Source organism: Nothoprocta perdicaria, unplaced genomic scaffold (assembly GCF_003342845.1).
Source record: "Nothoprocta perdicaria isolate Ctin4 unplaced genomic scaffold, notPer1 scaffold_80, whole genome shotgun sequence".
NCBI lineage: Eukaryota > Metazoa > Chordata > Aves > Tinamiformes > Tinamidae > Nothoprocta > Nothoprocta perdicaria.
The window spans coordinates 723,068-747,444 of NW_020456088.1; the positions used below are offsets into that span (position 1 = coordinate 723,068).

At 41.2% G+C, this 24,377-nt stretch overlaps 1 protein-coding gene across 1 annotated transcript in view; it reads left to right on the forward strand.

Moving 5' to 3' along the window:
- Positions 1 to 5,967: 5,967 nt before the first annotated feature.
- Positions 5,968 to 24,377, forward strand: part of PRKAG2 (protein kinase AMP-activated non-catalytic subunit gamma 2) — a 186,196-nt gene continuing 167,786 nt past the window's right edge. The window contains exon 1 of the mRNA XM_026051911.1: positions 5,968 to 6,102. Coding sequence (XP_025907696.1) covers positions 6,007 to 6,102 — 96 coding nt within the window. The 5' untranslated portion in view covers positions 5,968 to 6,006. The remainder of the gene's footprint in view (positions 6,103 to 24,377) is intronic.

Below are 24,377 nucleotides of genomic sequence, written 5' to 3' on the forward strand. Positions count from 1 at the left end.
TCTAAGACAAAAATTCTGAGTAACAAGCTCCAAAGAGTGGCATCTGAACAACAAAGATGACTATTCCAGAAAATCAAACACATTGTACCAAGTTCTTTACATTTTATTTTGGCAACGAGGTAATATTTGTTTAATATGGATCCTGAAGTCCTGATAAAAGCAAAACTTCCGTTATGATAAGAGAGCAGGATTAGTCTAATTAGTCCTGGCTTTGGTAGTTGGTGGCTCACCTCCAGGAAAAATGATCGGCACCGTTTCCTCACTAGGAAATCTAGTTGCCCTGAGGCCAATTTTGTATCCAGGGCTTGAAACCAGCCAGAGATATATATATTCATACTAATATTCGTCCTAAAAACATGTCAGTAAGACCCAGATTCTTTATGTCAAATGGGACGCTTGCAGAATTACTTGCTGAAAAAATGCGGAAGTTGTTTGCATCTCACAGCACTTAAATGCTCTGGTTTCGATCTCCCTCCTGCTGTTTATTCCTCTCTGGGATATAAGTTCTGCTCCTCTCTTGCAAGTATTCTCTGCTCCCTTGGGAGATCTGAGTAGTTCAGGGCATTGAGCAGAGCCAGATGCAGCTACTCCATGAGTGGGGAAGGCAGGAGGAAGAGGAGAAGACAGCTCAATGCTTGGCCTCGATGACACTTTTGACAAGGTGTCCCCTAGTGCAGCTGTCCTGTACTAGGTGGTGCTCAGGGGATGCTTGTCCCTTCTACTGTGGCGATTTCTGTCAGTCTGGTAAATAGATATTTGATTAGCTGTCTTTTATCTACTAATTTAGGCTCAGACACATCTTCTCTTCTCTGGCCTGTGAATAGTCTGTAGATATGGAGTTCTCAAGGAGAGCATCAGGACTTTTCAGGGCTTTATCATTACTCTTTTCATGTTCTTTGGCAAGATTTTTGTCAAGAAGCCTTCTTTGAGTTGGCAGCTCTCTGCCATGTGTTCCAGCTGGTAGAGCTTTCCTTGTTGAGTCTAGTTTTTCTCGTTGGGTCCTGGTGAGTTTTCTCCCTAGCAGCTGATCTTGTCTCTTGCCTTTGCAGGAAGGATTTTCCTGGTCTGTAGCAGTGGATGACTTTGTTTTATGTTCTTTACAAGCAAATCCTTCTCCTCCCATCTATTCACAATTCCTGCAGGCCATGGCACCCTATCCGTATTTCCCTTGATACTCCGTAATTTCCCAGATCTTTATGTCAGCTCCTAACCATGTTAAAATGAGCCTCCTGCCAGTGGCCCTTGTTTGACCCTAAGTTGATTGCCAAATACAGAGTAGACAAACAGCACAAATGAGGAAGTCAGTTTGACTTAAAATAACATCTAGTGCTTCAGAAATTCAAGGCTGTTCTCTGTGCTCTCCCCGCAGTGATGAGCACCCTGCGAGGACAGGAGAGTGACTCACTTTCACAGGAGCAATTAATAGGTCCCAAAACAGAGGCCTAAGTTTTTAGCAGTTATTAAAAAAAAAAAAAAAAAAAAAAAAAAAAAAAAAAAAAAAAAACTCCATCTCATTAGCTTTATTTCATGCTGGAGGAGGGCATTATTGTAAATAATTTTACAAGATTCAGTAAAAAATACTCTGCTTGCATGGCCAGCATATCTCTGGTGATTCATGTTACCTGTGCCTCATGCCTTTCCAGTACCATTTTATGCCTTTCCTAGGGATGTCACAACTGTACAGACTTCACCAGTGCCAGAGCACAATGAGTTGTTTCTTCTTTCTGTCCTTGTTTGTGCCTTCAAGGCTTCAGATCTCCTTGAACCCTTCCCTTTCTTTCTTTAACTCCCTATCTATCCTATATAGTTTCTACTAGTTTTGGATGTGTCTATATGGCACTGCCTTTTCATTTTTAATTTTAAGGTTCTGAAGTTCAGTTAGTTTGCACAATAAGATCTAATCAAAAGCTTAACAAAGGAAAAAAATAATAATTTCAGTGAAAATTCACTAAAGCACACTAGCTGAAAAATTTTTGGAGCTGGATGGATCCAAGCTGGATGGATCCAAGAGAACTTTTATGTTCTCTGGTCATCTCTAGATATTTGTCACTTCTAAAACTCTTACCCGATAAGGATTTAGATCATCATCTTAACAACAGCCATATAGTTATTTTGAGATATTTCAGAACAAAAGCTCTATCTGACATAGAATTATGTAACTGCAAATTTTCTCTTACCTGTCATTTTAGCCATTGTCTGACACTTACTGGGTGAGAGATTTCAAGCTATTCTGTCTTTAGAATCTCAGACTGAGTTGAAAAATGGATTGCATTAAGTCTACGCTTGCCACATTATAAATACATCCTTATTTTGGAATTCCATCGTTGCTATGGCAATGTGTAGTCTGCAGGCTTCAACTAGAGAGATCCACAGCCGCTCATGTGGCAGAGTGATTTGCTAGTAATTATGGCCCTTTTTGCCTTCAACCCTGTATACCCTGGTGTAACGTGCACAGCAGCCCTTGGAAATCAGAAAGGATTTCTGATTTCTAATCAGAAAATAGCGCGTGTTGTTTGTCCTTCCTATGGAAGTGCTCTCTTGGTGAGCTTTGGGAAGACTAAGGAGGAATTTCTCCTGAGTATTGCCTCCTCCAACATGAAGAGCTAGCAGGGTAGAGTTGTTCTGCATAGCTTTGTTGAACAAAGTGCAAGCACATGGAGAGGCCAAGGATGGAGCGCTCCCAGGCTCCAAGCCTGAGTCCAGGTTGCCTGGGGTGGCTCTCTGGCCCTGGGGCTGGTTGCTGCCCAAGGCTGGGATCCCTGGGGTGAAGCTCTTCTATACCTCAGGTAGAGCAGCCATGTCCAGACTTCCCATGGGGAATGGACCCCAAGCAGTGCTTGTTCCTGAACCATAGAATCCTTAAGGTTGGAAGGGACTTCTAGAGATACACTTAATAAGTGTATTTCCTAAATAGTGTATTTCCTAAATTTTCCTAAATACAGCCTAGCCACCAGCCCTGGGCAGAGGTGACATGGAAGAACAGGTATATTCTCAGTAGCAGCACAGAATCACAGGATCACAGAGTGTTCAAGGTTGGAAAGGACCTCTAGAGATCATCTAGCCCAACCCCCTGCTCCAGCAGGGACACCCAGAGCACGGGGCACAGGGCAGCATCCAGGCAGGTTTGGAGACCTCCAGAGAAGGAGACTCCACAACCTCCCTGGGCAGCCTGTTCCAGGGCTCTGTCATCCTCACAGGACAGAAGTTCTTCTTCACATGGAGATGGAACTTCCCGTGTTTCAATTTACACCCATTGACCCTTGTGACTGGACCTCATTCCTACCCCCATGATGCAGTTTATCCATAGGGCTCATCTGTGGCATTAATAGCATCACTTCCTGTGTTGCAGCCTGCACCCTTGTCCTGTCACTGGCCTCCATTATGCAGAACTTGGCCCCTTCCTCCCTACATTCCCCCTTCATGTACTTATACATGTTAATCAGATCCCCTCTCAGCCTTCTTTTCTCCAGAGAAAACAGGCCCAACTCACTCAGTCTCCCCTCATACAAGAGATGTTCCAGTCCCTTAATCATCTTTGTTGCCCTCCGCTGGACCCTCTCTAGAAGCTCCATGTCGCTCTTAAGCACCTTGCACTGACACTTTGCAGCATGATGAAGCTGAAGCTAAAGTTGCAAAAGTTTTGCAAAAGTTACATCTTTGTGATCTTACACACTGCCCCGAATGGACTGCTTGTGACTGCCTTCTGAAACCTCAACTCTTTCCATATCTGCACCATTAAGCAGTAATAAGCTGATGCTTTGGGGCAGCCTCATTTGCTTTGCTCGGGGAAGAAGGGATCATTACTGCCCAGTTCCCTGCATGAGGCTCAGCACGCTCTATGCCAAGGAATAAATTCTGAGGTTATCACACAGAGAAGGCCCTGAGTTTCTAATTCTTCCGCTCTCTGAATTCTTCCCAGTTGCTGTTGAGTGATAAACATGAAAGTATTTTCACATTTTTACTGATGAAAACACTTTTTGTTCTCGTTCCCACACATAACTGGCTATCCTCTTTTAGATAATGTGCTATATTATACATGCTGTTAGAAAGAAAATGGAAAGAAGATTCTTCCTGTAACCTATTTGTACTTCTCTACAGTAATTTATGGGACTGAGAAAAATCCCACAGCACAAAACCCCAGTAGATATTTCCATTGGTTTTGCATATAATCTGCTATTTAAAATTTTGATTGAGATTATCTCTCTAATTTGCAGGCCTATATATGTAAATCAAAACCACTAAGTGTTATGTCTGGCTAATAGCCAGAAAATCTGAATCTCAATTAGCAGAAAATGCAACAAAGGAAATTTTCCTCTATCAGTAAGCAGGAAATCAGGGGCTCTACAGGACTTTGCTCAACATGTCTGTGATTCTTCAGTACTATGAAAACTTCTGATGCTGAATAGCATCATGCCAATTAATGCAAGTTTTTTACACGGCAATACACTGCTGTGTAATATTACTGACAGCAAATCTTAGAGCATTAGCAAAAGAGGCTATTTTTAATAAAGAATAAAAAAAAACCAGCAGAAACTCACAAAATTCTCACCATGCACCACTTTTTTTTAGAGACACTGTTTTGCTTGACTTGAAAGTCTTAAAAAAATCCTCCATGTATTGCATGTGAAACCTCTCTAAAAAGCTAGCTAGATATTATTTTACTTATGGGAACTGCACTCAGTGCAATTAAAGCTCAAAGCGAAGTTATATCACTCTTTTATAAACCAAGGAATGTATTGTGGGAGGTTTTAATGGAAAAATTGACTCAACCTGTATTTAAGGACTAACTAGGGCAAGCAAGTCCTGTGATGGGGTGTAGCCCAAAACACACGTGCTATTTTTATTATAGGTATGTCTCATTAATGTGAAGCAATTCTTTGGCATTAGAGAGAAAGAAAATGTGGCTTTTGGGATCCTCTTCTGCTGCCCACCTTGAGGCCAAGTATTTTGAAGTGTTTAGGGTCATATTCTCAAAAGTATTTAAGTGCCCATTTACTGTTGGTAGCTGAGATGCTTACAAGTCCCTCAGCGTCTGGTGGTTGGGAGTTAGATGGACAGGAACATGGAAAAAGGAATTATTCAATGAAAGGATGATAGTTGCATTCATCCTCCTAAAAATGAAAAATATGTTGCCAGACCATCCAAAATGATCTACAGTTACTTGAATCTATAGCAGAATCTCATTAAAACTAGATTTTATGGGGGTCTTCCCTGAAGTTTGAATAGCTGAACTATAGGGACTTAGGGACTGCAGGAGAATTTTGGCTTTCTCATTTAAAAGCATCTCTGTTACACTTGGGAGTTGCAGTGAAAAATGTAAATATGTTGGCTAAATTAAAAAAAAAATAAATAAAATGGAGGATTGAAGGTCATACTGGTGACCTTAGAGCAGGAATGGCAAAAATAATAACCCCAAATTCTGCTTTATCAGAATTAAAGTAGGTTTAAGGCATCATGACGGGCTCGTTCATGAAGTGTCCAAGTCCGACAGCCTCCTCTTTCGGGGCGCCCTGCTCCCCCCTGTCCCTTTGCCGTCCCTCGTGCCCCTGGTGACAAAGTCACGTCCCCTGCAGTGTCATTTCGGGGTACGTCGCCCTCCGGGCCACGCTCTGGGAGTTGGGAGACACTTCAAGATGCAGCCTGGATGCAGCGGCCGGGGGGATGCGGCACCTCCGCTGCATCAGGGGAAGGAAACTTTCCTTCCCCGCTCCCCGCGCCTTCCTCTGCGATGCTCCGGATATTTTTGGGAGGGCGGAAGAGCGAGGAAGGAGCAGCGGCCGCCAGGGCATCCCTGGCTGCGCTCGCACCTCGCCTGGGCGGTTCAGGGCCGGAGCTGGGGAAACTCCTCCCCTTCCCCCTGCTTCTCCCCCCGCCGTATTTCCTAAGGCCATAAAAAATAAGGAAAAGAAATATACAAAAAAATAAGGAGCCCGGAGTAACTGGGGACGGCGGCAAAGGAGCCTTCCTTCCTCTGCGGATCCAGTGCTCAGCACCTCGGCTAAAGGGATGGGAAGCCCTGCCATGGACAGCAAGAAGAAAGATGCCTCTGGCAGCAGGAAAAGCTCCAGCCAGAAGAAACTCATGTTGCGGGTGCACATTCCCGTAAGTGCTGCGCGCGCGGGCGCTGCTGCCTGTTTTTCCTGAGGTTTGGCACAGCTGGAGGCAGGCAGGGAGCTGTGTGTTCCGCGCTCCACACGGAGGTGCCGGGTTTGGGGGAAGCTGGAAGTGCAGACTGTGCAACAGGCAAGTCCTGGACTTTTGGGAAGGGCGGGAGCCCGGGAGGCTATTCCGGACTAGGATCTCCAGGTCTCCATGCTGGGAGTCCAGGGGACATTGTCCTGCTTGGAATTCCTGCTGCACCGAGTTCCTCTGCCCTGGGAGGCAGAGACTCACGCTCAGAGAGGGTCAAACTGCCACCCCCAAACAGCGGCTTTGACAAGCCCAGCTTGGGCTCTGGGAACTGTCCCTGCCTTGTGGCTGAATCGGAGCATTAAATCCGCCTCTTCCGTGTCTCAGGACTAATCCCCAGGCAAATCTCGCAGGACTCCAGAACTTGGAGCCCTCTCAGGTTTAGTCCCAGGACATCTATTTCTTGCTGGAAGAGCAGGAAGAGCCAACGTTGCCACGCAGGGGGAGCAGGCAGGGAGCCCTGCACGCTGCCACGCTGCCTCCCTTCCCTATGTTCACACTGTACAGACGGCTGCAAGCAGCTATAGCATACACATATAGAAACTTTTTGTCCGTGGCTGTTCTGATTGCAGTAGGTGCTAAAGGACTGGCTTCTCTGGGTCCTTAGAGTTTACAGCCCTTTCCAAACTTTGGATTTTGTTTTTCTTTACTATTAACACAGGATATTCTTGTTATTCATGTAAACAATCTTTTTTTTTTTTATTATTTATTGTTACTGTTATTATTAATTTCAGTCCCAATGTGCTTTTGGCTTCAGTGCTTCTGGCAAGAAATCGTTTAGTCCCTGCTCCATAACTGTGGAGACAGATCTAAGTGTGTCCCTGCCAGGCCACCAGAGACCAAACAGATAGTTCTGTTTTGAAGCCTTTCCTTTGTTTTAGAGCAAAATGGGAAGTGAAAGCAAATTTATTAGGTGTCTTGAGCATGTGGAGTAAAATGGAGGTGAAATACCAAGTTCCTCTGTAGTCTTGGTGTTTCCCTGGGGTGAATGTGAGCCCTGGAGCGAGTCCCGGACTTGTGCTAGTTTGTTGGAGTGCCTTCAAATCCGGGAGAAATGGATCCGTTTCTGCTAATGTGGGTGCTCCCCGTGCATTTGGGACTAATCTTAGCGCTCTTCCTGTATCATCCTTCACAGTAGGGTTATAAAATATGAAGAAATAAGATGCACTACAGCAGAGGGCCAGTCATGCTATGTTCCTTCCTCCTTTTCCTCTTACCTGCTGCTTTGCCTCTGCCACTCCTTTCCATAGTCCTCAGCCTATGACCCAGTCGAGCCAGGAACTTCTGTGCAACTGTTTGTAATTCTGCTCAGAGAACCTGCATTTTCCCCCTGCTGAAGAGCTCCAGGTAGCCTGGGAGATGCTGGTCTAGCTGCGTGATTCTTCAGGATCCATCCCATGTCTTCTGGAAACCCGCCAACCACCCCACAGCTCTGGCCACACCACTAATAATAGCAGTTTTGCCATTTTAAGGTTATGAAGCTAAGATAAAGAACAGTGACTCAGTAATTTGTTCAAACTTAAGGATTTTTGATGAGTGAAGGCTAATGCTTTCTCATAATCACCTCTCTTGGCCTGTAGACCGTCTTTCTTCAGGAGAGTTGTTGACGCAGTTTGGTCTTGAAGAGAACAGCAGTAGAAACGGGCCATAATTTTTCATGTTCATTAATCTTTTGAGTTTCTTTACTCTGCAGTTTGTCACCTAGGTAATGGCAGTTACTCACAAGCCTGTAAATGTCTGAGATTGCACAGAAGTCAACATGAGTGTTACTGTCCAGCTGGTTGGGGGTGATTCAAGAGTTGATATTGAACTAGCCCCATCCATCCCTCCTTTCCATCCCCAGGATATTACCCTTTGGTTTCATTCTGCATCATTCCAGCATTTCTGGAATGGACCATTGGGTCTTTCAAGTTGTATTCCCATTCTTAGTGGTCTTCTATTATCTGGCGGTTGAAATTTGACTGTGCTACAATAAAGAACATTTTTCTCATTTGATGGTGGAATCTGCATTTGAAAAGATCCATTTAGACTGTTTCCCCCCACCTCGCCCTTTCATAGCATTTTCTTGGCTCTTGTTTTGAAGCATCATTCATATTATTTCAGTGATGCCTCTCAGTGTAACTATAGGTGTGAGGGGAGCTTTCACCAGACAATAATTTTTGTTTTGTTCATCCTCTTCTTTGTTTTGCTCTGAGATCATATTTACTTCTGAAACCTGTAAATCTTGGTCATTGAGGTCTTCAAATTAGGAAGAGAAGAATGACTAATGAGTAGGATGAGGGAGAGGAGTTAAATCTAGAAGAGAATCAGTGGGACAGAAAGGTACTGCTGTGATTCAGGCAAGCCTTAAAGTATGTGTTTATTAGTCATGTAGGAATCCTGACTTAAAAAGTGGTGATAAATTTTTTGGGAAAAAAAAAATGAATGCCACAAAATACATCACAATGAGTGGGAATGTCTGCAAAGAAACTTAGCATGCTTTTCTTCTCTCTTCCATTTATTTTTATTTTCTGAGTTTTCTGTGACAGAGGGAACAAATTGATAAATTTAAGAAAACTAGTTTTGTATTGTGCAGCCTCCAGGGCATTTCACAGGTAAATTTTTCAAGCAAGATCAGCAAGCCATGGCACAAAAAGCCTGAAAACACTTTGTTTTCACTTTCTTCCTGTGCCAAATCTTATTCAGCGCATGCCTGTCTGCGTCCCAGAAGTTTTGCTCCTAGCAATAGGGGTAGAGCACTAAATTTTTCACTAAGCATTAGGAGTAGAGCAGTAGATTTTGAAATGAGAGAGACACAAACTGGAATTTCTGAATATCCTTGAAATCTGTAGATGTGGATACATGCATCTTCTCTCTAGATGCAGCCCATCTCTAACATGAAAGTGTTAGCATTACAGATTTCTTTTTAAGCCATTAGAAGATAATGAAATCTACATTTAATACATGACTTGCTTTGAACTTAGCTTAAAAACCCTGTTTTTAAAGACAGGATGTGATTGCTGAGTAGGAGCTCCCAGTGGTGAGATCAGGATGTTCTTTTGTCATCTCACAGAACTGGCCTGTTCTGATGTTAACATAACTGTTGTAACTCCTTGTTGCTGTGAAAAAGGAGAGATTCTGCTCTGGGTAATTCAGCCGGGGCCAATAAAGCTATTTTGTATTTATACTAGTGGAACTGAAAGCAGAATCTGTCTTGATATCTGTAAATGACTACAAAAACATTTCCCCCCTCAGGCCAGTGAAGTATCTATTGTTTCTGATGCTTCTGCCCTGGCAGTAGAGCCAGCACAATTAAAAGTTGCTCTTGGAGATCATGGTCCTTTATTACACGTGTCACCAAGCATCCTTGCACACCTCTTTTTTCCTTCATTTTCTCTGCTGGCTACTGTGATTTTGAGCAGATTTCTCAATGTGCAAATTTATGGGTGTTTCCAGCCCTGTTGTCATGTCAGGATGCCAGGCTGGGATATCAGATGACTCAAATATTTCTAGCCCATGAGATTCCAACGTTGTTCTCCCAGCTTGTGTTGGCTCCAGCTCTGTCCCTCCATCTTGCTTTCCACACTTGCAAAGTCATTAATGGCCACACGCCTAATAAATCACTGTGAAATGGTTTTGTCCTTTCACTGTTTCTGCTTTTCTCTTGGTAATTGCTGGGTGTGCTGCTGAGAGCTGCTCTTCAGCTTAATGGGCTCTTCAGAAAGCAACATATGAAGAACGAGCTGGTGAAGTCTTTCAAAGGGAGATGAGGAAATCTGCTTCCAAGGTTATCTAACAAGGAAAAATATTTGTTTGTTTGTTTGTTTGTTTTTCTGGAGAAAAGGAGGTAGGGAGATTGGGAATCAAAGGGGAGGAAAGATAAATGCTTCCCTAAAATTGTATCTGCATTGATCCTCCCCTTTGCACTCATAGGCAGACTCTTTGAGTTGTCCTGAGTTTCAGGGCCATGGTGTTCAAATCCTGATTCCTCCCTAAAGTGCTGAGATGTTAAGGATCTGAAGAGGGCAAGAGATATTTGCCCAGGAGCTTTGAGATTGCCCTCCGAATCTACCTGAAGGAAAAAAGGTTTGATGTTGGCAGTCATAAGAGCTGCCACTCTAATTAAGGGAGGTGTTAGTCTTTGGCTTGAACACACGACATAAACTGGTTATTAGTTAAGGCTCATTGGAAGTGCTCCTTCTTTATAACATCACTTTTTTCACCACTCTTTAGGAGAGTCTACTCCTAAATTGTCTCATCCAACCTTCTTTATACCTGTGAGGACTGTAGGCTAGTTGGAAAGAAGCTGTTTTCCCTGCAGGAATATGTAACGGATGAGGAATAGGATCTTGGCCTCCAGGGTGGATGTTCACATGGTGCTTATTGGGTTTTACTGAAGTAGAATAAAATGTCAGGCTCCTTAAGGGATCAGGAGGGAGGCAGAAAGTCACCTTTGAAGGTGAGAGTGAGCTAAGAGGAATGAAAATGAGTTAGGGAAATTGTAGTCCACTGCCAACGAAGATTCGTGATGCTAAATGTTAAATCACCTTTCATAGTTCCCATCATGTAAGGTTAGTCTTTCCCTTTTTTAGAGAAAAGGTGCCATTGAACCAAGCTGTATCTGCCTCAATGACTCTGTGATTGAAAACCCCTCTAAAATATTTCTTTTTCTCCATGTGTCTGTCCAAAGATATGAGAAAAACAACTACATTCTTTCCTTCTTGCCAATAATAAATACTCTATGGTTAACGAGTGCCCCTCTTTGTGATTGGGGGCGGTTTGAGGGCCTGTTCACAGCCCTGCAAGACTCAGCTCCTGCCCAGTTTCCCGTTGGCACCACGTTGAGTTCAAGGCACCTACTCACATGTGACTGAAAGCAGAATTGGGCCCTGCAGACAGGATTGAAAAATGGTTTTGTTAATGATGTATAGGCGGTCAGGGAAGTAGGTGTTTGTACAACAGAGAAAGGGTTAAGGCTCTTCAAGAAGGGAGTGTTAGACACATCTTCAAAGACAAACTGAAAGCCTGAGTGTGTCTTGAGTAGAGCAGGTTTTGTGTACGACTGGAAAGGCGTATCTGTGTATATAATATACCGTTAATAAATGTATACTATTATTGGTGGCTTGTCAGTACAGCACTATGCCACTGCAGAAGTATTTCTAGCAGGAGGTAGGAATAGTGGTATGCAGGATAAGTTTTGCTTCAGGCTGATAACGTTTATTCTTCAAGCGATTGCAAGAGCTTTAGTTAGTACTTGCTTCCAAAACCCTCTCTCTTTAAAACTGCTTGCATGTTATTACATGTGAAATCCTTAAAACACAAAAGCATTATTTATGATATAGAGATCCAGAACATGTAGTACTACTATAATTTTTGCATTAAGCCTTGACATGGAGGGTTTAGAGCACTGTATATAGGGGTCTTTACATTTTTATGTAAGTTAGCATGACAGTAACTACATTATGTGAGAGTGACATAGGGGGTGCATAACAAATCCATTGCAGTGTGTTTTCCATGGCTGTCATTCCTAGCACACAGCATGGTTGTACAACAAATCAAAGGGCGCCAGGGATCTTATGTTCCAAAAACAGAACCTATGTCATAAGATGAAGACTTAATCTATTTTTATAGTTAGGGTGATAGAGCTATACCCTTTTTAAGCTGTTAGAGAATGCATTCACAGGCAGAAGGGTCATTAGGAGGAAGTGTGTGCGCATTATAAGCATTATCTGCTATCTAATGAATCATATATATCATCATTTATTCACTAAAGGCATCGGACCATTTGCAGCCTGCTTTTTAAGTTGGTAATGCTGTTGAAACAACATCAATAAGAGAATGTCCTGCTTCTGCAAACTGAGGAAAGGGAAGCTACCTCAGTAGTTAGAGTGCTGGTTTACAGCACTTCAAAGCAGGGGATTTTCCTGTTCCATTGTGTACTTTCCTAGTGGTCTTTGATGGATCGTTGAAGTTCACATCTGTTTTTAGAAGCTATATGCCTATTGATTCCATTAGAAAAGTTTGGGAAGCTGTTTCTGAGGAGTTAAAACTGGATTCAGGGTTAAAATTTAATCCAGACATGAAGAAACATTGTAATGAAGACAACTCTTTAGTAGGAAAGGTGTAGCTGGAAGAATGTGACAAACTAAACAAGTGCCATGAGTATTGCCCGTCATCTGTCTAGTGGAGAAAATGGATTGGTAGCCGCGTGCCACTTATTTTGGATAAACTTTATATGGAATCCAAGGAAAGCATCTAATATTATGCCCAGAATCCTGTTGTGTATCACATTGACTGTTGTTTTACTACCTAACTAGAATCTTTGACACTTCCACATATTCAGAACTGTTATATGCTTCTTAACAGTTGTATCTTTAAATATAGATACTTAAAAAATACTTTATTAAGCCTGTGTTGCCCTGTTTTTGGCAACATTATCTTTAAACGGTCTAACTACCAACAAGCATAACTACCATTTTTACAGAATCATGGAGTGCTTGATCCTGGAAGGGGCCTCTGGAGATTGTCGAGTCCAGGCCCCCAGCTCAGCTAGATCAGGTTACTCAGGACTTTGTCTTGTCATGTTTTGATCAAGCAAAGGCTTATTAAGATCAAATAAGTTTCAGCCACTGAGAAGAGAGTTGAAGCTGGAGCCGCAGTCATCCTGACCAGGCTTGTGGAATAAGGGAAGAGAGAGTAAGGAAGCAGCTGGAAGAGATGCTTGGTCACAGTGTCATCAGAATAGGTGTGGGAACTCACAAGTTTCTCAGAGGAACATTGCGTCTTCTGGCATGTGGTTTCATCATGCATTGCCATTCCTTTTGCATAAATTAATTAGAGCGGGATTTGCTGTTACTGAGAGCTAGTCAGGGCTCCTGTGTTGTGTGATCTAAATTAAGTGGCATGAGGAAAGACAGTTCAAGGATAAAAGCATGAAATCATCCCTGCATATCTAAACCTCTATTTACTGTATTGCCTAGAGGCAGGTCAGAAGAAAGTCTTTGATATAAGCTCTGTCTTGATGAATAGCTGAGGTTTCAAGTCCACAAGCAATATTCTGCACATTAAATGCATAGTAATAATAATAGTATTAATTGAATATTAATATTTTTATTATTAATGTTTGATTTTTCCCTTGTTTTAACACAGACTGGTAAGCTGGGAACTACTTCTAATGTGTCAGTGTGCTGCACTGAAACACTGCAACATCTTATGGGCTTGAATGCTGTTGTGCTATACGTCTGTGTATGCGTGAGATGTACACACTGGTGAAGACATTTAAGGCCTTGTAAATGTAGCCCAGAGACATGTGATAGGAAACGATGCTGTTCCTGTTCCTCTGACATTCAAAGCGAGAGCTGGGATTTAAGCAACTTGTCCCATGTTGTATATGAGTGTGGAAGTGGGACTCTCAATTCTTGAGGGCCCCTTCACTTCCTTAGCAATAAGCTCATCCTTCTTCTTATGGATTTTTTTCACATAAGGATCCATGTACAAGCACCAACTACAAGGATCTATGTACAGGTCAGCAATGATGATTTTTTTTTCCTTTTAGCATGTGAAAAGAAAGAATTCCAGTCTACTGTGTACAGGCAGTGGTGTTGGGTCATAGAATAGCACTGTTAGGACTCTCTTGACAGTCCGATCAGGAAGACAGAAGAGTGAGATAAGATAAATTAAAGGGGACTACGTAAACCTAACACATCAAAAGTGATACTTGAATGAGTGTCTAATTACCATACCCTCCATGTGGTTCATGTGGTTATTTGAAAGTTGTGAAATGTTGGTCTTTTTTTCTGAATCTGTGGTGGCACATCAGATGTAAAGTTCTTGAAACAAAGGTATCTACAGGCATTTAGTGTGCAGCCATCTATCAACTCAAGCAGATGATGTCTGAGGGATCCTACACAGCACTTACCAGCCCATTTCAACCTACAGCATCCTCCAAAGAGTTCACAGGCCTCCTACTCTCCATGGCTTTGTCCTTCTGGTTTCCTCCATTGAGCATTCCCCACCATGGTCTCAAAGCTATTCTTCTTGAATAGTTGTTCCATTAATGCTAGATCAGCTCTATCGTACTGGGAAATGGAGAGCTTCTGCCATCTGACATTTTGAACCAACATTACTCATAATCATCAGATTTTTAGTGAGGATTAGCTATACATTTTTTCTTTTTTTATGTTTTTTAAAATGACTTTGCAGCTCTAAGCTATGCAGAGGCAGGAGGGTACAGGCAAACCTTCTTTACAAAGTAATACTGGTAATTCAAAAACTAATCCCCCTTTTTTTTTTTCTTTTTCTAAATTGTATATTTAAAGAGTTTTGGCGCTTTTAACAGTGGCAGACCTGTGCAGGCATTATCAGTTGGCATGTATAAAATGCTGCTAAATGACCTCCTCTGATTTTCAGCTCTGAAATACTCAAGACAGTAAAAGACCGAATATGTCTTACTTAACCATATACATTACTGGGCTAGTCTCAAGCAGTAAGATTAAAACTGTTTTCAATGTTGAGCAAAACATGTTCCCTTGCAGTGTTGCAGTGCCTGTTTAGCAAACAAAGGTGTTTTATTTTACTCTTTCAGATAAAAGAGCTCCACAAATGAGTGGTGACTTTATAATCCTTCACTTTTGATGTCCATCTGTCTATAATCTGAGATACAAAAAAAAAAAAAAGAAAATCCAGAACAGCAGGTGATAACGTAGTTAAGTTTATCCATTTCTATTTGAAGTGGTATTCATAAGGTTAATCCTAGAGAAAAATATAGATGCTAAGAAACCTGTTCAGCTAAATATGGCTTTCAGAATGTCAGACATGTCACGTTGATTTATTGAAGTTACTACTGGCCCATCTGCATTGGGAGATCTTTAAGTACATTTGAAGTTCTGGATTTATGTCTTTCTGGTGTTCAAGATGCTGTCCTTTCACCTCTGCTTTTATGCTTGGATTAAAAATAAACAGATTTTCCTGCCTTTTTTCCCCACTCCTAATAGATTTTCAGCTTTGAACAGGTTATAAAATATCCTCTTGCACCTGATAGCTATAATGAAACAAGCAAAAAATCCCAAGCCATCAGCCTCTCGCTGCTGAATAGAAATTGATAGGAATACTGGGATGTAATTTGGGAAGAGATAAGTAGCAGCTGTTCTCTCACAAAGACCAAAACTGATACTGGTCCTTAGTGCAGCGCATCCCGTGTGACCTGTGATGACATCTATATATAACCTTATGTTTGACAGTGTGTGAGCAGTTAGTATGTATGATTAGAACTTCAAAAAGTAACTCCTCTTCTACCCACTCATTTCTCTCGACTTCAGCAACAATATGAAAGCAAATATTAATCATATACTCTAAGGAAATATCTATTTTGGATGGAGAAGGGACTGGTGGTTTCTAAGACCTTGTTTCCAGAGCACCTTTGATTATGTTTTATGACCTTCAATGTTTTGTGCACTTGACTAGGCTGATTTAAAAGGAGTGTAAGAACTCAGGTGCAGAGTCTGCATGTCTGTGTTTGAAAGGAAGCTGTCTCGTGTAAAGCTGTTTATAATAAACTCAAGACATTCAGATGTTCATACAAGCTGGTTAACTGCTCATGTTGCTGAGGAATGAAGTGATGGAATACAATGTGTATTTAACGATTTGAGTACAAAATTATGGATATGTTTTTGCCTGGTGTTAAAACATCTGGATTTAGTTTCTCTCTATACTAAGATTAATTTCAGTTTCAAATCCTGTGTTTTAATGTCACAAGACAAACAGAAAAACCAGCTGACTTTTTACAGCAAACTTTATGTTCCTTTTATTCATTTTTTTTCTTTGCAGGACTGTACAATCTGAAATCCAGTCACCTGGGTCAATGTCCTCAGAGATTAAGGTCTGATAATTTGAGTCTTGCTCAAACTGAGTCTTGAGATAGATGTAAAGCAGACTAACTTTCTACTTTCCGGGCTCTGTTGCCATAGAAGCCCTCCAAGCCATGTCACGTCAAATAACACATGGTCTTCAGAGCTCACCGGGGGAGAGAAAAGCCTGGGAACAAAGCAAACAGGCACAGTGGCCACTTCCACTAATTGTTGAAGTGGACCATGGAGTACAAAAGAAGGAGGGAGGGGGGAATGGAATTGTGTCTTGGTGTGGAAGAGACTGTGTGAGAACGAATATGCCTGAGCTTGCTCACCGGGAATGTACTTGTTGCACGGGAGAACTCCCACAACAGGAATCCTCTGCTTCAGTGTGCCCTTGCCAGGTAGTTTGAGGAGGTTTTGGTTTGTTTAATTACCAAATGAGACTTTCTTGGATGTCTGAGGATGTGAACTTTACAGCAGTGAACTGTAACAGTGGCAATTTACTGCTGAGCTAGCTTGAAATCACTGAAATCACTGTTTCATTTTTGGTTTTATTTATCTAGTACTGCCTAAATAATATACTGTGGGAAATTTAGAAGCATAAACTATTAATTTAACTTGCTAGTGGCATTTAAAAATACGTCCTGCTGAAGTGGAGTTAGTGAATCTCATTCACATTCTCCTCTAACTCAAATCATGCTCAAGTACAGTGCAAATGAATTACATAAAGCCAATATAATAGAGCAAAAATTACATATTTTGAGAGATTTATTCATAAGGAAAAGCAGAACTTCCTCTCAAGACACATTGCACTCAAATGTTTAAACTATATTTTGCATAACCCGTGAAAAAGCTCAGGGGGACAGTGACAGGGGGTGATGACTTGATAGGATGGGCCCCAAAATGGAAAACTCATCCTGTATGATGGGTGCTATAGGAAAGTATGAGCAATTGAAAATGAGGTTACTAAGGTTCATAAAATAAAACCAGTATGTTTCCAGTTTATTGCACACTGGAACAAGGGATGGTGCCAGCCCTTGCTGTAATTCATTGCTGCCTCAATATGGAAAACTCTACTTCAGAGAAGACGCAAATAATCTGTAGGGCACTTGCATGCTCATCTGTGCCTGAAAGATCACTCTATTCATACTGAAAAACAGCGATTTCTGCAGGGAAAATTCAACAGCTGCAATTAGTAATCAGCACAATGCAACACAATTGGTAAAAATCCAAATGCTTACTTTATCCATTTACTAAATGAATCTCAAACGTCTAAGTGAACCAAGAATTGCTCTTTTATGGAGGCTAAGAGGAAAGGGAATATCCAGCAGAGGCACCAATTTGTTTGTTGTGTAATGGACTTATGATTAGTAACTTGATTATATCCATGCAATTTCTTTTTCTCCAAGACAGATATTTGTGCCTACCAGAGTGGACTGATATTTAAAAACAGTCTGAATAAGCCACAGTGTATTTCAAATAGAGATTGATAACAGAGTTAAGGGAGATGCAAAACTTTTTGCTGGTAGCAAAATGGTTGCTGATAGCACTGCAGAAAAGTGAGAATGCTGAAAGACATCACGCCTTATCCAAAGAGTTAGATTTATCCTTTTTTTTTTTTTTTTTTTTTTGGTTAAAATTATGTAAATTAAATGCTGTAAAACTTATTATGATGACAGCCTGGAAGACTGGTTATGTCTCAGAGCATGAATCAAGTTCATCATATAAACTTCCCCACAATAGTTCATTGTGGCACTTCAGTTTTGACAGCAAGCCTTAGCGCAGTGAGGAAATCTGGCTTCCTGGCACTGGCGTGGGAGCTTCGTTTCACACTCACCTCTAGGACATTTTTGCTGACTAAGAGCAATTTTGAAGCTGTTGCTAAAGGACACTAGATTTTCAGTATTCTTGTCATTCTTCCAGTTTTGTCTTTATTGTGTGCTCTTTTTTTTTTTTTTCTCCTAAACTATTGATTTTCAAAAGTCACTCTGTCTTCCACATAAAGAGAGTGGAAGACTTCTCTTGAGAGTGCCTTCCCAGCCCAAAGCCCAGAGCTGCTATCTCTAGGTGTAATATTCTAAAACAATCACAATCACAAAACACAAATCCCACAAAATGAGTTTTACAGAGTTACAAGTTGTGAGAGAATTCTTAGTTTTATAGATGTCCCTGAGACATGGGCAGATGTCAGGGATGAGGTTTTTTTTTGTTTGTTTGTTTGTTTGTTTTTTTGTTTTAAGAATTTTTGATGACTCTGGCCATGGTATCCCAAGGTTGGGATACCTAATGCTCATGGGAGCCATGGAGCTCCTGTATTTCAAAGTGGGTACCCAGAAATAGCGTTTTTGGGGATTTAACAAATGTTTGTTGACCTGGTGACCTGTCCAGTGTTGAAGAGAGAGAGAATGAACCCATTGGAGAAAGATTTCCAACTGGATGAGTCACATATCTCTAGATAAGCTGAATCTGATTCTAGTATACTTACCGTAGCAGGAGTGTTTTCCCGGGCATTACTGGAGTTGCTTTGATCACTGGGAGGCAGCAGCTCTGCACCAAACCAAAATGTTAAGGTTTCCTTTTGGCTCTCTTGCAGGTTGGAGGGATGGCAGAGGGCAACACCTAAAGTTTGTAAATATTGCCAAGAGCATATAAATGAAGTAGGGCATATAGATAAATATTTCATTAATAAATACCTAAATATCATTTTTCTTTATCTTCTTTTGACAAATATCTATGTTGCTTCTGGATATTTCACTGAGCATTTTCTCTCCCACCAGATCACCTTTCTATCACTGCTTATCACAATTCTGAGTGTGTCCTTTAGCACCACTGTGTAAAATGGATGCTCTAAGAGATCTGTGATGGAGATGGGTGAGGGAAGCTCAGTGACATACGGACAGTGCTATGATTCATTCTCTGCTATCCTGATTATGTTACAGCTATAATTCTGTAGCTGCGGTTTCTTCCAGTGGTCTAAATGGGGAGGCAGGTAAGGGCTTGGACTCAGTGTGAGCCAGAGGCCTGAAATATCTTTATGAGTATTGGCAAAGTGCCCAGACCAAAAGAAATGCACTTGGCCTTTCTCCTTCACATGCATGTTGTAGAGGCGAAATGCAAAAAAAATGCCAAGCAGAATTCTGATAGACCATATTTTGGTTAAATAGTGGCTTGGTATGAATCAAGGGCCAGTTATAAGGTTAAATACTGTCCTTTTTATAGATTTAGAACAGTCATTTAAACTAAGTTTTTCTCGGAACAGAAGCTGAAAATTTGTAAATTCAAATAATTTACATTTGAATAATTTATATCTTTGTATGTTCAGTAAAAATACTTGGCTAGATGTTTTAGGTTAGAATTGTCATGGTGCTTTGGTTTACATTGCTTTCTTTCCTGGCCATCATGTAGGAATTTCATGTGATCTTTTTGACAGGAAAAACTTCTTTTATCTATCTCAATGTGCCCTTAATGCTTGTTGCAAGCAAGGCTTCAATTTTATGAGGAGCTTCCGGAAGTTTTAAGGAAAATTTTCCATTTCTAACTGTTAATTAATTAAAAAATGAACTTAAAAAAATCCATATTTTCCTTTATAGAATTTTTTGTGATTCACCACTACTGTTCATGAGTCTGACTGTCATTGTATGGAAGTATTCAGAAAAATGTGTATGATTCCAATGGAGAGATGGGACTTACCTGAGAAAGTTATAGTTGTGGTCTTGGTCTGTTACATTCAGGCTACCAAAGAAGTAACAACCTTGTGTTGGAAATTTAATGACATGTTTTGGTGAGAACCATAATTTTTTAATTTAACTTTGACTTTTTACTGTGGAAAATTTATGTGTGAAACAACTGCATGTTCTACATATTTCACTTGTATATTCTATGCACAATAGCAAAGGAGAGCAAGCATGAATGTGCATCCTGGCTAAGACTCTCCAAGTCCCTATATTCATTAAGCTGACCGTAGAAATTCGGTCAAACATAAACTCAGCAATTCCTGGTAGCTTATTAACAGATTCATCTGAAACTTTGCCCAAAGTTTCTGAATCAGGTCTGAATGGAGGGCTCCACAGTCCTCAAAGGTATATAGTCCATTTAGTGACTAAAACCAAGTCTAGCCATACTCTGAGCTATGGTACAAACTCCCTACCACAGATTATCTTTGATCCAGTTGAGCTTCTGCTTCCATATGTCAGGACCACAGAGAAAAAGAATATCCTTGCAATATGAAACGTGGCAGTCTGGACCAGGACACCCCAATAAACTTTGATATAGACCTATATCAAAGACCTAGGAGAATGTATAGCCCTTGCTCTTCTTTGGTGGTTATCCCTCTGTCTGGATACAAAGAGAGAAACTGTGAAAATCATACATGCCTTTTCATATGGAAATCTCTGAAATGTTATAGATAGTATTGTATTTTGATTGATCGTATTTTGCCATATATGTCTGAAACACGGATAGCTTCTGGATAGAAAATACTAGATGTTTCACACTCACTCAGCAGAGTTATGCAAACAGAGGCAGGAATTTAAGGAAGATACTTCATCTGGTTCATCCCATAGTGAGGGCTTTGCTTTCATCACCCAGAAAGTGTAAAGTGTTGGAATAGCATGTGGAGTCAAAATTAGTTGTGGCCTGAAGGAAGTGGCCTGTGGCACAAGGAGCAAGATCTTGGGATTCTTTCTCTGTTTCTATAGAAAAACATAGGTTTGGTCATTCTTTTTAAACTTAGTGTAACCAGCATCACTGTGACTGCCAGGGCTGTCTTGGTCCTCATCTGGAGGGCAGTGTAATTTCTAGTGGACAATTAGTAGTATTGATGCCTTCATTTCTCTGAAACCCTGAAGCCAATAATTTCACTGACAATTCTCAGCTACATGCAAGGTCTTGATATTCTTGTTATTCATGTACTATTCAGATTATCCTCTGTAGATCAAAGCTCTTATCAGACTAATGTACCCTCTAATGCCAACCTGCTGTGCACTCTAGTTTCCGCTTCTACCTTAAAACACGGAGAGACCAACTCTATTTGAATTTGCCAAAGACCTGGCTCTTGGAGAGCATCCAGCTTTTTATTGATGGGTTATTTGATCCAAGTATTTGTTTTAAAACTCATCTGAAAAGAAGGCCTAGTGAGAAAGCCAATGTAACATAATAACAGTAATGTGCTGCAAACGTTAATGGTAATGCACTGAATATTTAGCTCTTCTGCAAATTTCAAAATGCTTTGCAGAAACAAATGAGTTAAGCCCTATGCTACTCTGGAAGGGTCATTATTTCTGATTTAAAGCTTGGAAAGCAACCATGTAAACAGTAGCTTGTCCAAGTGTAGAGCAAGACGGAAAATAGGGCTTGAAGGCTCTTAAGACTTGGGCATTACCTACAGAAACATCATGCTTTAAGCCGGGTTGTTCTAGGTAACCCAGCACTGGCCAGTGTCTCAGCCCACACTAGACCTGTTTCCCTGGCTCCATGTGGAGCTCTGCATTTAGAAGATCAGCCATAATGAGACTCCCTTTGCCCTCAGGAGTTTACTTCTGATGAGATGTGTCACCAGACTCCGACATAAACAGCCTTGCTGCCTTCATTGTGCACAGCGTCCACTTGACCAGGCTGGGATCATATAGCCCTGGGAGCCTGTGGCTCCCCGTAAACCATCCATGCTCTGCCCTTCATTGAAGTTAAGGCTGGTGGAAATAAGCCAGTGTTAAATACGGGCTGGGAAAGCAGAGCCTTGCCCAAAAATGAGCACAGCTGCTCTTTTGTTGCTCCTGTTGAGTACAAGAAGACGCCAGGTTTTGGCATGCTCTTGGCTCCATCAAAGCAACGCCGAGGGCGCAAGGAAGTTACTCCCACTGTTTTAATAGATGGGTCACCAGGCTCCCAACATTGCAGCAGCGGCTGCCTCCGGAGTGCTGGCTCTTCCGCAAGCCCTAGGGAGAGCCAGGGAGGGAGCTCCTGTGCTGGGAAGTGCCTCCTCTCCGTGGGAACTGAGGCTTAAACCTGCAGATATGGTGGCTGCTCTTTCTGTGTTTGGCAATAAGTGCCTGGTTGTCATAGAGAGAGTGAAAGTGGCTGGGGCAAAGCAAGTGAAGACAGGAATATACTGTAGATTCATTCTCAAATGTCCCAAATTGAGAAAGAACAGTGCGGGCATGCTCCCTTCCCCCTCCATTTTTCAGGAAACCTTTTTTCTTTTCCTCCTCTTTTACTTAGTTTCAGTTTTAAATCTTTTTCTTCCTCTTTTTTTTTTATCTTTTTTTTTTTTTGCTTCTCCTAAGCATACTTGAAACAAACAGAAGAATTATTGCAAAATCGTAGAAATAACATTTACTTCCTTGCTTGCTTGCTCTTCTAAGCTATTCAGTAGATGACAGAGGCCATTTCTGCCTGTTGGAGAGTTTGGGTAGGTAGGAACTTCTTCATTCCACTTTGGAGTCATTATACAACTCTTCATCAAATCTCAGGTCATTTCAGGATCTTGTTTAAACAGATGATGTATTTTTAATAGAAACAGCCCATGTTTGTGACATACGTGTATATGGATATGCCTGCATGCACATATATTTCCATGCATATTTGTGTGTATAATCCATGCTGTACATTTGGTGTGGCATTTTTGAGAAGAGAAAGCATAGCATTATGAAACAGGGACTTTTAATGACAGATTTAGTAAATTTGATGTAGGTTTAGCACAAAAATATAGTTGGAGTATTCTGAACTTGCTCTTTGATGCCCATAAATGTATGTTGCTTGCCAGTCTCTTTCCAAATTTGGAGAAGGGTCCCGAAAAACTTTCTGAATCATCCTATATTTTATGCTGAGCCTCACATTATACAAAGAATGGCTTATTTCCAGATGTCTATAGCCCTCTCAAACTCTCATTCATTAGATGTCTGGACTGTTGCATTCTACAGATCTGCCAGCATCTGGTATTGCCCCAACCAGAACAAAACTTTTTAGCCTACAGAAACTGCTAGAAATTATTATTACTCCTTTCCTTTTTGTAAAAGAAGCATAAAACAAGAAAGAACCTTCTGTTAATCTGTCATTTATTTCCATTTCCTGCTGTTGTTGGAAAATCTTGCAGGCAGCCCTATTCTCCCTGTCATAAATTCATCAGTCTGAAGAACACTTACATTTCTTGACCTATTGTTCTTGGTAGAATATTGTCCCAGAATTTCACTGTTTTCACTTCCTAATTTCCAGCCTAAATTAATTCACAATCAGTGTGTTCCATTTCATAACTGCACCCAAGAAATGTCCTTTACTTCTCCCTCAGTGGTGTTTATCTCTCTTATGTAACTTGGGAGAGTGATCACATACCCTCTCAGCTGTCAACTGCAAAGTGAAACCTGCCAAGCTCTTTTAGTCACGTCCCATAAGAGACTTGTTATTCCTCTGATCATCAAAATATCCTTTCAGTGCACCTGTTCCCAGTTGAATTAACCTTTCCTGAGCAGATGACCAGAGCTATATTATTCCAGATGAGTTTTCACAGTGCTAATATATTCTATTAAAGCTTTTATGTGCCCTGGAAGCTTCCTGATGCATTCTGTGATTGCGTGTCCTTCATCCATACCTGCATTACAAGGATAGCTCCTCTCCAATCTGAAGACAACTGCTATGCTTAGGTGGTCTGCATCTGGCTGCTGAATATCGAGGGTTTAGGGGAAATTATAGCCCGTGAATTTAGGGATGAAACTAAATTGATTGAATTAAAGTGATTAAATTAATCCTCATTTCTGTTCCTCTACTCATTGATGATAGCCAGTCCTTCCTGTGAGGTATTCTGGTGCTTCTCTAAGTGAACAACTTAGATGTTATCACCAAGGTGTCTCTCCCAGAGAAACTTTCTGCTATGATCTTTTTTTCCAAAAGAATGGTAGAGAAAATAAATATGTTATTCACCTGTGTTTTGGTAAACTGCCTCATCACAAAGATTGTTGCTTCTCTACTTTGTCCTGGAGACCTGGAAGTTGCTTTTGCCCTCCGTGCTGCCTGGTGTGCCAGGAGGAGGGAGCCCAGGAGAGGCAGTTGTATTTCTCTCAGCTCCGATAACCGGGAATGGAGATGGGAATGGCCTAAGCTGGCCAAGAGAGTGGTCAAGTAAAGGGATGTACAAGGAGTTTGTTATTCAGAAACTAAAATTTGGAAGACTTTACTAAGAAATGTCTCTAATACCTCTAGCATGCCTGTTACCAGAGCTGAACAGAGCCTCATAGAGACAGCAAAGACAGATCTGTCCTCCTCTGTGATACCCTACCAAATTTCAAGGTCTTGCTGGTAGCGATAGATCTTTTTGATCCAATACTGTGCATATACTTTTTAATGGGACAAATCATTTAATTTTCTAGTCTC